Below are 15,124 nucleotides of genomic sequence, written 5' to 3'. Positions count from 1 at the left end.
AAATTACAAAATTTACACTTCCAATTCCACATGTGACTTCTTGTCAAGTGTTTTTTTCATAGTCCTGATATAATTTAACTGTTAAGAGTTTGGTAAATATCTGAACCTAAATCCAGATCGAACACTGGTAAAAAAAAAAATTGGTTTCCCAAACGGTGTCCGGAGCCCTGACTAAATTCGAATCAAACACTGCAGGGTCCATTCAGGAGTGGCGCTCCCAACAAAATTTTCTCCATACCCAGGACTCGAACTCGAGACCTCTGGTTAAGGATGAAGCAGTCGATCAATAAATTTATTGGAAAAGGAACCTAAAACAAAATTATACACAAACATAAGTCATCCATTTGCTTTTCACTTTTCCACCTGGTGGGTACTTCAAATTGAACATAACATCATCTACAATAAGGTACAGTCACAATCCCTTCACATAATCCATTCTCTCCTTTAGTTTGTCAATTCTAAAGGCTAGCATTTTATAAATCTACACAAAATCATCACACCAAATGGACTCCTCAATTTACATCAAATCCGCGATATCATCTACGTATGACACTAGCACTATGAGTATCTTTCTGTCCACTTACGACGTCCGAAAACTGTAAATAGTCACCTCAGATAATCCCAGTGGAAATGCTTGAAGTTGCATTAATCTTCAGAGAATGCTCAGGAACATATGTCACACCTGCCAATGCAGAATATTTGTCTCAGTTAATTCATCCTCTTACATTGACTTTTAACTTGTTCTGGACTCGAACAGATAGTAGCACATACAAAAGTACATTTTTGCAGAATGTTTTGAAAAAATATAGACGACACATGCACCATAGGAAAGGTTCACTCATACTCTGCTCATAAATTACCAATTAGTTCGTAAATGCACCGTAGTTCATAAAAGATAACACAAACTGCATCGAATCTAATTATATCAAGAGCTTACTCTACTTTTTGCAGTCTACCCAACAAAAAGGGTGTAAACAGAGGAAGAATGAAAGAGACGGATTGAGATAATTACTGAAGCCACAGAAGTTCTAATTTTTTTTCCCACCAGAAATTGGGGTAAAACCGTAGCTCGATAAGTTCTAATTTTCATCCAACCAAATAAGGGTCTTTTTCCATTTTGATACACATAGTAAGAGTATTACTGCATGTCATCCAATCCTCTTCTCCTTTCTTTCCCTACTTTATTTTCCTCTTGACTGATCTCATCTCTGTTCTTTCAATCCAAATAAACCCGACACAATTGTCAAGGCACGTAATACCTTGCACTAATTTTTGAGTAATAATTCAAGAGTGGGAAAGGAACCAAGGAAAATATGATATTTATCAAACTTTCTGGTATTTCTGATATTAAAGTGAAATATGCTTAAGGAACCAAGCCAGGGATTGATGTCAAATCATTGCAGCCATCTCAATGTGGATATTTAAATAACGGAAGTGGCAGGAAACAAGTTTAACAATTTGAACTCAGCTAATACCTTTCTCCTTTACATCAATCTGTAAAGAATCAAGTGTGATTATACCATCCGTCAGGGGAAGCACTTCAAGTTTGATGGTTGCTGTAGATTGAGCGGGCACACATCTGAAACCACCACAAAGGGGGTGTAAGACTAAACCCGAAATGCAAAATAAAGATAATTTACAAATAAATGATTACCCCAAGGGAACTCTGCTCTGCAACCATAGATGTGTACAACCTGAATCGCCACTTGGAAGCACATCAGGTATGGGAGTGACTCTCTCACTAAATGAAACTGATTGGGAAATTTTTTTCCCTTCCAGTACTTGATTTACTGATACCAAGCTATTGCTCTGAGCAGCACTAATTTGCTTATCAATACTCACTCTCTCCATAAAATCAGAAGAGCCAATGAAGGGACTCATTGGTGATGTCGGTGAAGTACTCAATGACACCACAGAAGGTGGAGAAGTAAAGGAAGCAGGAGCAAGCACTGTCATTGTCAGATCTTGTGAAGTCAGGTTTGATGCCTGAAGAGTTAAGACCTGACAAATTGAACATAAGATGAGCATTCAAGATGTTTAAACCTTCACCTTGATAAGTTAAAATTATTCTCATATCATGTACAACCTGTACTGGAAGCTGAGCACCTCCTTCAAAAGATCCAAGGGTTTGTTTTGTCATTTCAGAAGCAACAGAGATCATAAGATCCCTAGAAATTCGTGGTCTCCAGCTTGTTGGCTGCTTGAAGAACAACTTTGATTCTACAAGTATCCACAGGAGATCCAAGAACTTAAAAAGTGTAAGACCCCATAAATAGTTTTCAGATACATGTACCTAGAAGGAATTCCTTTTTAAACACTACCTACCTGTGTAATTGCATCGACATGATACCAGAACTGCATATTTATCAGTAGGTGACCCAATATTTCTTTCCTCAATATTGGAAAGATGGTGCCATGTTGATGATGCACTTCTAGAATGTACTCGTGAAGATCGAAAAGTTTTTCCACTATGACCGTTGGAACTCTTCAAGATGGGATTGACTGGTCTGAGAATGAAAGAATGTTCTTCACCTCTCCTGCAAAGGGCATATTGCAGTTAATTTCTTCGCACTTGCAATCCAGCGATTATAACAATTACAACAAAAAGTTAGGCCGACACTGGTTTTGACTTTTGAAGCTAGCAATAAAAACAATAGCCTTAAGACTGTATGGCCAAGCTGCCAAAAACAGCTTATTTTTAGCACTTCTGTCAAAATAGCTTTCAAATAACTACTTTTGGAAAAAGTTGTTTGTGTTTAGCCAATTCGTCTGAGAAGTATTTTTCCCCCAGTATTTGATAAGAATTTTGTGTTTAGCCAATCTTTTTAAAGTGTTTTTAAGTATCAAAAAAAAAGTAGCAAGGTTCATTTTACAATTAGGATTACTTAAACAGAGAAATTATTTTAATTATTTATTATAAAAGACCTAAATTACTTTATATTTATTTAATTTAATTAATAAAGAGAGAAATGACTCATATTTATAGTTGATAGACTATTCCAAAGAGGAAGAGGAGGAGAAGAGAGATAAGGGGGAAAAAGGACAAGGAAGAAACCAAAAAAGGAGAAAAGCTTCTGTATATTTTTGAAAGATAGATGTTTTAAATTAATGAGGGATGGTTTGGTAAAAACAAATTTATAAGAAGGATATTTTTCCTTGAAAATCTTCCCGTGTGGGCTTGCTTAAATTGTTGGTACCAAGCCCGAGAAAGGAAGAGGGTTGTGGTAGGCTGACAGTCAACCAATCCAATTCATGATGAATCCTCATAAAATAGAGCCAACCAAAGTGAAAGGCAAGTTTTACAGAATAGCTATAAGACCAGCAATGTTATGTGGTAGTGAATGGAATGTTGGGCTGCTAAAATACAAAATATCCACAAGATGAGTGTTGTAGAAAAGCAGATGCTAAGATGGATATGTGTCATGCCAGATAAGATAAGACTAGAAATGACGACATCTGCCAGAAGGTGCAAGTAGCACACATTAAGGATAAAATGCAAGGAGGTCACTTGAGATGTATGGGTATATTGCGTCGACCTACAGATGCACTAGACAGAAGGTGTAAAACTATGGTAAGTGAAGGTGTTAAAAGGGGATGAGGTATAAATGCAAGAAAGTTGTCTCCAAAGACCTATAAATGCTTGGTATCAATGCCAACTTAGCTAAAGATAGTGCACGAGGGAAGAAAAAGATCCATATAGGTGATAGCTACTAGTTGAGGATAGTATTAGATTTACTAGAGAGCTTCTAATAATAATAAGAGTTGTAAACTTTTTTCACTTTTATTCTATTTAGTATGATTCGAGCTTAAATGAAGATATGCAGATTCATATAGCCAACCAACTTGTTTGGGACTGAGGCGTAGTTGTTGTATATTTTTTCCTTGAAATAATTACTTTAGTTTTTTTTTTTTTGGTTTTGTTTTATAACCGTGGTGTCTGGGCCAGCTTTCGCTCACCTCGACTTATTCCACGGGATACCTTCTATCTCTCACCGACAACAGTTAGCTCTGTCCACTAAGACTGGGGAAGAAATCACTTAGTGTATTTGTCTTTGTTGAGATTTGAACCTGAGACCTCATGGTTATCAACCCACTTCATTGACAACTATGCCATACCTTTGGTTTTTTCTACTTTAGCTTATTGGGAAAAGCTGAAATTTTGTAGCTTCTTCCCAACAACAAACAAAACTATCCCAACAACAAAAAAGTTGGTCAAGTTGTTGCTCAAAAGCACTTCTTTTAGTTGGCAAAGAAAAAGCACTTTTTTCGTTGGCAAGCACCTCAAATCTCAAAAGAAGTGTTCTTAGCCTCCAAGAAGCTTGGTCAAACACGCTATTAATTTAGGAACACCTAACTGGTGATTGGTAGCCCTTCCTTTGAACATACTTGGAAAAAAGTAGTAAGATATTCAGAATTTCCTCAATCTCAAAAATATTCAGCTTGATCACTGATACTTGCTGCAATAACAGCAAGTAAACTCTATGCAGATATCTTATTAATAAGACCTGCCTCAATGGAAGGAATGCTTCTGTTTCTGCTGATGGCCAATATATGTTCCATTCTCTTGGTTAAAAGAAGAACAACCTCTAAAACAAATGCAGATTAGGGAAACTTCAATCATTAAATACAGATTTACATACACCAGGCCCCAAAAATGATGTCTGTTGTGAGTCAATACACTAGCACTATTCATAATGATTAGATAAAGAAGATAAACCATTTATTAAATAAAGATAAGAAGTTAAACCGAATTAAACCTGAGGGCCAAATTTGGCAAACTATAGTCTTCACCAGCTTCAATACATGCAATTGGTAATGATAAAGGAGGCCCACTTTTTGAAGCTTCTTCAAAAATGATTGTTACGGCATCTATGTAGACAACAATATCAGGTGCATGTGTTGGACACACATTCTGCAAAAGAATGCTGATTTCATGTTAATTGTCTCGACATACCCAAGCCATAAGGTACATTAAATTCCTAGCAACATACATATATCCAATTTAGCTAGTTACTCAGGCTAATGAATAAAACCCACCTTGATGTGGACACAAAGGAGATCATCTGTATTGCAGTCAGCAGCAAAAGAAGTAATTTCTACTGGTTGAATTATTTCAATTTTCCTCCTCCATCTTCTTCCAGGGATGAAAATACCTTCTAAACCACAACGAACCGAAAATCTTTCTGGCTCAAGAGATACACCTCTAAAGGATAAAAGTCCTTCACTCCCGGTCTTTTCACTCTTCACTGACCTTTGAAATGAAAAGCGTTCCCAATCTTCTGGATTAAAACTTGGTCCAGTAGTGGAGGTTGTAACAGATGGAGGTGGTGCAATATTTGGTGGAAGTGAAGACATGGAGTAACTTCTAAAGTTACCGAAAGAAAAGAGTTGTGATCCAGAAGATCCAGATACGATGGGCTTTGTGGATGTGCTACGAATGCTCGCACTGGAACTTAATTGAGGTGGGGATAAAGGTCGTGCGGAAGGAGGAATAGAATTATCTATAGGAAGTAGCCATTTCAGCAGTTCACCACAGGGATCCTGCTTAGCATAAGTCAAATTCTCCTCATTCAAAGACGACAAACTTCTCTCTTGATACTTCTCAAATTGAAGAATTTCAAGCACGGGATCTCTCACAAACTCAATGCCGACATTTACTTGTAAAAGTACCTGCATCCTTCCAGACAAGAAAATTGTATCTACATCAGTTGTTCTCCAGGAAAAACTAAAAAGACAACTAATTAAGTAATACAATTAAAAGTCTATAAGCATCAGAAAGGGCAGGAAAAGAGGTACTATTTTTCATCTCTAATTTAAATGTTCAACAACAACATACCCAGTGTAGTCCCACAAGTGGGTTCTGTGGAAGGTAGTGTGTATGTAGCCTTACCCCTACCTTACTCTGATTTAAATGTTCCCACTTCCCACCACTAAAACAATACTTGTCTAACATCCGTGTTTATGATTGCCTTCAAAAGAAGTTATAGAGATCGAATAAGGAGAAAATAAAACGGGAAGAAATCTGTACAATCCACTAGTCACCCTGCACTACATTAAACAGTGAGATCATACTTCTAGAAATAACACTAAGGAATCCATTATAACCTGGAGAGAAACCCAAATTTTGCTAGCCATACCATTCAGCACCACAACAACCTTCTCCTGGACCCTGATACAGATTTCTCAAGAAAAACACTCTAAATCCAGTATTACTCCTCCAATAACCCCTTTCCAAACAACCTCCTTCCCTGCGGAGAAGCTTATGTATGACATCTGACCACCATTTCCACATCTAAGCTATTGTTTTGACAGGACAAATTTTTGCCACATTTGAAAACTCGAGCTGAATATGGTTTCTTTCAACCGCATCAATCCTCTGTCACAGTGGACATTTCACACAATAAAGAAACTATGTTTCTTTTGGATCTGCTAACTATATGCTAAAGTAACGGGAAACAGGTTCATGCAGGCATAAGTTCAATAAAAAAACAGAAACACAACAGCAGATACCAAAGTCAACACTATGAAAGAAATGGAATGCCTTAGTACAATTTGAGTAAAGGGTGATGGCATGTACGCTGGTCTGTATATATTTCACAAGAGATTGGGTGTAACAGCAGACACTACAATTTTTGCGGAACATACCACTATATCTCCATTTGAAAGGGCACAACACTTGACAGCATTTCTTGCCACTCCACCAGAGGTTCTAGCATCAAAGTTTCCCTTATCAGTGGAAGCACTCAAAGACGGCTTCGTTTTAAGTGTCTTCACTGTTTCTGAGCCATCTGCTCCAATCATATCAGATACTTCCTCCATAGCTTTTCTTTTCGACCATAGAGGCTCATCTGACTCGGCAATTCGAGCGAAAAAGTGAGAACTGTTAAACCTTTGTACTAGTGATTCAGTTTGTCTTTTGTAATCTTCCAATCTCAACAGATTTTCACCAGTAGAAACCTCCTTTTCGGGGTTAATATTTGAATTGCCATCCTCACTTACACTACTATCATCCACTGCTTCTCTAGGGGAAACAGACCCAGAAGTAATCCCTGTGTTACCATTTTGTTTCATGACAGCCGCAACTTTAAAAGGTGTAATAATTTCTGTATCCTGCTTACAGGCTGAGAGACATGCAAGTATATGGACCTGTTCACCTATAATTGATGAAAAAATTAGAAAGAAATAAATGACAAAACCTGAAAAGAGGTGGAAGATGATAGAAAAGGAGGGGGACAGGAGGATACAAGTAGAAAAAGAGATTAACAATAGTAGCTACCAGGTATAACAAAGAAGCGGTCCAGTGAGCATATGGAAGATACATCTGGTGCCTCACTCCAGTTATCAGGAAGTTTATCTGGAAAGGCATGTCAAGACTTGGTAATTAGTTCATTGAGATATGAGTTCGGGATTGCTGGACAAACATTTTGAACATCAAACACTATCTTTGAAGCAAAAAAGCAGCTGAGAGAAAAATCAAGCACACAACTAAGATTTCAATCAACTTAAACAAAATATTCCATAACTATATTAGCATTCAGAAGATGAAGAGAATAACGATATTATGCGAAAATTGATATAGATGAATTCAGGACTCTTTGATTTCCTTCTGCACACCCAAGTTTGAAAATTATCAGTGCTTACAGAAAAAGTAGAGGTGAAATAGAAGACAACAGAAGTACTCTTCATGATGCAACTTTTCAGCGTTTTTACTGAATATTACAGATTTTAAAAAAACTAAAAATTAAGATTCTCGACCAATGTTTTAATCCAAAGCTAAAATGTCATTGCCAAATGCAAACCACAGCTAGGAATAAACAGACTTTCCTATTATAGAAAGTTTGATCCGTAAAAACATTCCGGAATACTTACAACAAGTATGATCCAAAACTATAAGATGTGATATTGTTGGGACTTAAGAATAAAAGAAGGTTCCCTGCCCTGCATTCTTATCAGAACTATCCACAATAAAATTATAAATGATAGTCATCAATTTAGACAAGGAGGGCGAAATATGCTAAAATTCCAAGCACTAGATTCAGACTTCTATGAGTAACTCACTAATTGGAACCAATGGCAAATAGCCCAAAGGCAGGCCATCATCAGGTATAAATGATGACCATCTGCCTCCCTCTTAGAAAAGCTCCCAATCTTTCGTGAAGATAAGAGTTGTACTAACCAATTTTCCACCGCGATAGGAATATCTTTACAAGTTTCCCTTTTTCTCCTTCAAAGAATGGATAATCTTTCCATAATAACTATGGTATTCTAAAGTCTAAAATAGATATTGAACCAGTAGGATGTGTGTAAGAAAGACTTAGACAGCAGGATTGTAGACTAAACTCCTAACAAAATTCTTTCCCACAACTTGAGGTAGAAGGACATTATGAAATTAGGCACAAATCTACTATTCCAATCTGTACTGGAGATTTTTAGGCAATAAAAATTCTAAGTTTATGGACGAATGACTCCAGAGAGGCAGAGAGTAATAGGAGTCCACATAGTTAAGGAAATAAAAATTTACTGCAGATGTTGAACAAACCCCCACTCCATAGGAAACCAATTCAGGTTACTCTCCCTTTCTGACAACTAATGCATATGGTGTATCAATAATATCCAAGACATGTGATGCAGCGCATCTTATCGGTAATAAGCATACAGATATAGATACCAAACATCAAGAACAAAGTATAAAGGAAAAATAAAAAAACTACACTTTCAGATCAGAGGAAAAAAAAGAAAATTTACCCTTTGGAATAGTTATCCATCCTTCGTCCTCTTTAACATCAATGTGGTTGGCAGCAAATTGAGAGTTGTTTTTCTCATTTATGTCCTCAAGATCTTCATCCTCAAATTCATCACTCTCACCGTCACGTTTCTCACTCTCCGTATAAGGTTCTTCAGCAATAAGGCCCTCTAAAGTAGTACTTGGTTTGGCAGCATGAGTTGGCACCGATTGAACTTCACGAGCAGGTGAATGCTCAGAAGCTGCAGTCTGATTAGACCTCAGCATCAGGAAGTTCATGATTTCCCCTGTAACTCCCTACAACAATAAAATCTTAACTTCTTTATCCAAATCCTCGAAACTGACAACAAAAACCTAAATATACATCTGTATGTTAATTTTCTATGCACACAAAATAGAGTTCTAGTGAGGCATTGGATGCGCAAATGCTGGATCTATCTCTGCTCAAAGCATTGCATTTTCTACTCAATTATGACCATATGCTAGTAACCAAACTCATCAAAATGTAATAATTTGAAGGAAAAAAAAAAGCGTAGTATTCGTGTTTGTGCTTCGAAGAATCAAAAACATTCAACTAATAAACACGACAATTATTGGTAAATACTAATACAGATAAATTTGAAGACAGTAAAAACTATAGAATGAGAATTGTAAAGCGATAGGAATCTACCAGATGAAGAATATGTCTTTTTGCGGTATAAAATCAGTAATGGAGAAAGCGAAGGAGGAAATGAAATCGGAAAAATACCTGATCAGAGATGTCACCGGAGAAGAGAGTCAGAGAGGTTGCCGATCGGGAACACGGCGGTGGACCGGTGGTGAGTCGGACCGGAATAAATCGGTGCTGTGTGTGATAAGCTTTGGATCTGTGTCAAAGCTTCGGTTTTTTCAAACAACTCATTTCTTTCAGTTTTGAGTTCAATTTTATTAAAATGTTAGATTTACCCACAAGTGATCTCTTGCGGTTTTAGCACAAATTTAACACTCTCAATAGTTATTTTTTATTTTATCGTATCGTATTCTTTAAAAATCTATGATTAGATAACAATGAAAAGTTTCATTTTATATATAAACTGTTTGGTCTGATTGTAATTTGCATTGTTAGCTTAATATTTTCTTCTTATTTTATCTTCATAGGATACAATTTATTTATAAAAGGGAAAAGGGTCAAATATGCCCCTAAACTATTTGAAAAGGACTAGATACCCGTTTAAAGTTTGGCGCACTCGTGCCCTCAACGTCCAACTTTTCGTCTAGATATGCCCTTATGGGCGTTAAATGCCAAATGGAATTGCCACGTCATTTTTACATTACCACGTGGCATTTATATTAAAGGAAAAAGGGTCAAATATACCCCTAAACTATTCGAAAAGGTCTAGATATACCTCCTTTTTAAATAAACTACCCAACCCGTTTTCAAAAAAAAAAATCGGTAAATCCCGAAAATGAGTAATTGACTAATAAAAAATATGAAAAAAAAATATAAAATTAACGCCAAAAATTCACAAATAAATATAGTAACCTTAAATTCAACAATTTCAACAATTTTTTAAAATTTTTATTTTTTTTCGATAAATCTCGAAAATGAGTAATTGATTAATAAAAAATATTTTTATAAAAATTTAAAAAAATTGTTGAAATTGTTGAATTTAAGGTTACTATATTTATTTGTGAATTTTTGGCGTTAATTATATTTAAAATTTTTTAAATTTTCCTATTTTTTATTAGTCAATTACTCATTTTTGGGATTTACCCAAAAAAATTAAAAATTTTAAAAAAAATGTTGAAAACGGGTTGGGTAGTTTATTTAAAAGGGGGTGTATCTAGACCTTTTCGAATAGTTTAAGGGTGTATTTGACCATTTTCCCTTTAATATAAATGCCACGTGGTAATGTAAAAATTATGTGGCAATTCCATTTGGCATTTAACGCCCATAAGGGCATATCTAGACGAAAAGTTGGACGGCGAGGGCACGAGTGAGCCAAACTTTAAACGGGGAGTATATTTTGACCTTTTCAAATAGTTTAGGGGCATATTTGACTTTTTTTCCTTTATAAAATAATATGTACCATACAAAGGACCAACTTCACAAATTGGACTGCAAAATAAACAAAGTACATTTACGGCATATGTCTTAATGAATAATTACTTTTAAATGATCATTTTTGAAATACTGCAATATTTATAAACTAATGAACAAGTACCTATATGATATACATTTCGAGTATGTAATTCACATGATGCATATCATTATATAACAATATGATTCAACTATTTTTACCGTAATATACATAACTATTGTACTATAATTTGCTTAGGGGTATTTTTGTACGCGATAAAATCATAAACCCCTAATAACCAAGAGTAGTTTCACCTCGTAACCGACTTTTGTCGTGTTATTTAAGTTGCATTTAATTTCTACAAATTATTTGATTGGTAGTCGATTTTGACAAACCCATTTGTTGAATTTTGTGTATATCACATACTAATAATATTGGGCCAGATTGTAGATAACACTTAAAATGGGCTCTTGGCTTATTGGGCCAGATTGTATATAACAGACTATAAATGGGCTCTTGGCATTTTGGGTAAGATTGTAGTAACAAACTAAAAGAAGGGCTCTATCATAACTTGGGCCCAAGTCTAATATGTGTGTGGTGACATATTTTGTCCAATACTATTATTATTTTTTTTGAGTAAATTACATAAATCCCATAGTTTTAATATGAAATTACAATTAATCCCTAATAAGTTTCTAATTACATTAATTTCTTAAAAAATTAAAAAACCAGATACAATAAATGAAGCTCGGATACATTAAATAGTGTCTCGGATACATTAATATGTAGCTCGGATACATAATATGTAGCTTGAATACATTAAATACTGGCTCGAATACATTAATATGCAGCTCGGATAAATCAAAGAAATAAGGGATTTTGGAGATTTTTAAAAGTAATAGGGGATAATAGAAATAAGTGAAACAAAAGGTGTGAATTTTTGTAATTTGTCCTTTTTTGTTTCCATTTACGTACTTCATTTGTCTCAAATTATTTATTGTGATGATTTTTAAAAATAATATCGTAAATTATTTATCATTAAGAAGATTAAGATAATATTAAATATTTTCTTTCATTTCATCCTTAGAAGTAATTATTTTGAAGACTATAATCATCTCAATCGAGTAAATTTTTAACAACAAACAATATATCCCGTATAACGTTGTGTCTGGAGATGGTAGAGATGGTAGAGTGTGTGTCGACCTTAGCCCTACCTTAGAGGTAGAGAGGTCATTTCAAATTGACCTTTGGCTCAAGGAAAAACAGTCAGCCTAAAATTATTGATGATGTACTCTTAATAAAAAATGGTGATAGTTAAAATAGGAAAATAGAACAAATGATAGTTGAGGTGTGTTTTAAATATAGATGGTGATAAGTTAGATAGGAAAAGAAAACAACAAATAGTTTAAGTGTTAAACTCACAAAAAAATGATAATTCAAATATGTTCTTGACCATTAATTCATGTAAAAAAGAACACATTTTTAATTTTTCAAAAACAATATTCACCAATACGATAAGTCATATCGTTCTCCGTCCTTACATAATGTCACACATCAACAAATTCAAAGAACAAACCTACAAAAAAGTAGGGTATGGTGTAGCACTACAACAAATAAGTTAGGATAAAAGATAAAAGTAAGATTATTAAATAATAAGTAAAGACAAACTGAAAATTAAAAATTAAGGTTACTATACGATCACACCAGATCAATCATTAATCAAAATGAAATTTTTATCGTTACCTAATGATGGATCAAACAATATAATATAGTAGTCTATTTATAAATTTGTAAGCACATTATAACATTTAAGCCAAAAATATTGGGTTCATGAATTATGTCGTAACACATAAACAAAAAACACATTTAAAAGGTGTTGTTCTCTTTGTCAAAGTAATATTTCTCCTTAATTAATTCAATTTTATGATGGTCAACAATGTTAACTAAAGAATTTAACACATAATTTGTGTAAGATTTGATAGGTAAATCTCAAACGTCGGACGTTAAACGTGTTTAGGACATACAATCAAACACTTCAGACGTAAATCTTACAAAACTAAGCTCCACACATGAGTCTCAAAATATTTTGCCATAGCCTACCCCGAGGCAAGTCCAAACACTACCTTTTACATCAATAAGAAAGAAAGTTGAATAGGCTTTGTCCTAGTTATAGTTTCCCCTAGATACAACTATTACTATAAAACTGACAAATTTAATTGGCCAGAAAATTACATTATTCTATTTTGGTTAGCTGCCAACTTAGCTTATACTAGTATTTCTTTGTTAACATTCTTATCCATCCAAACATGTCACATCTATAACAGTCATCACCAAGTCACCCAGCTTAGTTGTCTTTTGAAATTATTAATTTTTTTAAAATATACTTTTTATAATCTCTATGTCTAGCTAATACAAGTAGCGAGTAGTGTGACACCCATGACGATGAACAAGCTATTGAAGAACAAGTGCACATTATATTTTAGACGAATTTCATATTAAGAAATATATATAAATCTTATAAGAAAAAATTCAGAATCAATTATTAAAGCATTATTTGAATTAAGACTTGAGAAACAAATTTGTATTAGCCTTCATTTTTGGCGTGGCAATATATATATATATATATATATAAAAGATATTAAAGTAACACGGATTCCCCACATAAATTATGTCCTCATAATAAATTAATATTACCAAATATTCTGGGAAATTAAATATTTTTAATAATTATAATATTCGACCATGTTTTGCATTTATAATTCTTTACTCTTTGAAATACAATATCTCTCTGATAATGGAAAACGATCCTTTAGAAGTTTTGAAGAAGTCCAAATTCAGCTATACATTTAATAATTGGGTGAAAAGATATTTTTTAAAATATAATTTACTATAATATAATACATCTTTTTCCCTTGTCTAACATTTTGGATTGTTGTTACCTATTGTACGATGGTCCGTGTTATGTTGTTTGTTTAAATATATTGTTTATTTTTATTGTTACTAAAAAATTATCTTGTTACTAAACTCACTATTATATAACTACACAAAGTCTTATATTATATAACGATCATTTAATATGATCACACGACTATTTGTTTTTGAAATCAAATTATTAGATAATGATACAACATCAAAACAAACAATACAACATAATACAGTAATACAACATATTATGAAATGATACATTATAACCATCCAAACAAAGATCGAATGGAAAAACGTGTTAAGTTGGATGAATATAAGGAGGACCAATAAAATAAAATTTTAAATAGTCAAGCAATCGAGCTATTAACATTTTCATTTTAATTTAAATATTGTGGGACTTTTGTTAAAACAATGATTAGTAGGTTTTAACTTGTAACCTAGATTCCACATATTTGAATCTTGTTGTAGCAAATATAAAATGAATATAATTCATATTGATTATATTTATATTTTATATATATTATTCATATGTCACAAAAAAAATGAGAATAATATAAATACAACAAAAAAAGTGAATATTCATTAGGGATTATTGGACCACCTTTTTTTTGTGGTAAACAAAAAAAGGAGAATATTCTAAATATAGATATTTTTTTGTTTTCAATTCGGTGTCGGGAACCTATATTGAAGTTAGACTTAATTCGAATTTGCGTCGAGAAGTCCCACATTGGATTGGAAGGTAAATCGTTCCCTTATAAATGTGACTTTATACCGAAAAGAAATTGAATCCGAAATCTCTAATTAAGGATGAGAACATACTTACTACTCAACCACAATTCTGATCGGTCAAACATAGATATACGTGTTAAATGCGGCTACAAGCCATCGTTCATTTCTTTCACACATTCTAAAAAAATAAAAATAAATTTATTCTGAAAGGTCACTGACCACAAAATGACCTTTCCTTATTCTTCTTTATTTATTAGTGCTTATTTCTTTTTTAATCTTTCATGTCACTAACCTAATTTATTGATTAAGATTTTTAATATATGCTTCATTTCAATTATCAATTATAAATAAATAAATGTCGTTATCGATTAAATTAACTATGTCTATTTAAGTTGACATATTTATTTTCTTCCACACTTATCTTGTTTTCCAATTCAAATACGTTCTATTGTTTATATTTTTTATTTTTAGAAAATATAAAATTGAATAAACCGAAAGGGACCCATAATCAATACAAAAACAATTACTAGTATTATCTAATTCAAATAGCCATTTTAATATTATTTTGATATGTACAAATAGTGTAACGACTGCATAGTTATTTTTTATATGAATTCTAAAAAAGTTAATTTCCCGTAAAATGTGATTTACCAATCGACACAAAATG

At 33.4% G+C, this 15,124-nt stretch overlaps 1 protein-coding gene across 1 annotated transcript; it reads right to left on the bottom strand.

Annotated features, from left to right (window-relative positions):
• Nucleotides 1-341: 341 nt before the first annotated feature.
• LOC125830689 (uncharacterized) lies at nucleotides 342-9,690 on the bottom strand. The gene is made up of 11 exons (XM_049509870.1): nucleotides 9,492-9,690; nucleotides 8,746-9,040; nucleotides 7,277-7,354; nucleotides 6,646-7,154; nucleotides 5,038-5,670; nucleotides 4,758-4,912; nucleotides 2,326-2,537; nucleotides 2,087-2,220; nucleotides 1,655-2,001; nucleotides 1,476-1,579; nucleotides 342-682 (listed from the first exon to the last, which is right to left on the bottom strand). Exons 2-11 carry the CDS (start codon nucleotides 9,020-9,022, stop codon nucleotides 612-614), a joined length of 2,520 nt encoding a protein of 839 aa, XP_049365827.1. The 5' UTR covers nucleotides 9,023-9,040; nucleotides 9,492-9,690; the 3' UTR covers nucleotides 342-611.
• Between the last annotated feature and the right edge of the window lie 5,434 nt (nucleotides 9,691-15,124).

This window comes from Solanum verrucosum, unplaced genomic scaffold, assembly GCF_900185275.1.
Source record: "Solanum verrucosum unplaced genomic scaffold, falcon-dt-bn FXZP01000154.1, whole genome shotgun sequence".
In the NCBI taxonomy this organism is placed as follows: domain Eukaryota; kingdom Viridiplantae; phylum Streptophyta; class Magnoliopsida; order Solanales; family Solanaceae; genus Solanum; species Solanum verrucosum.
This window is presented reverse-complemented; position numbering and strand designations above follow the sequence as displayed.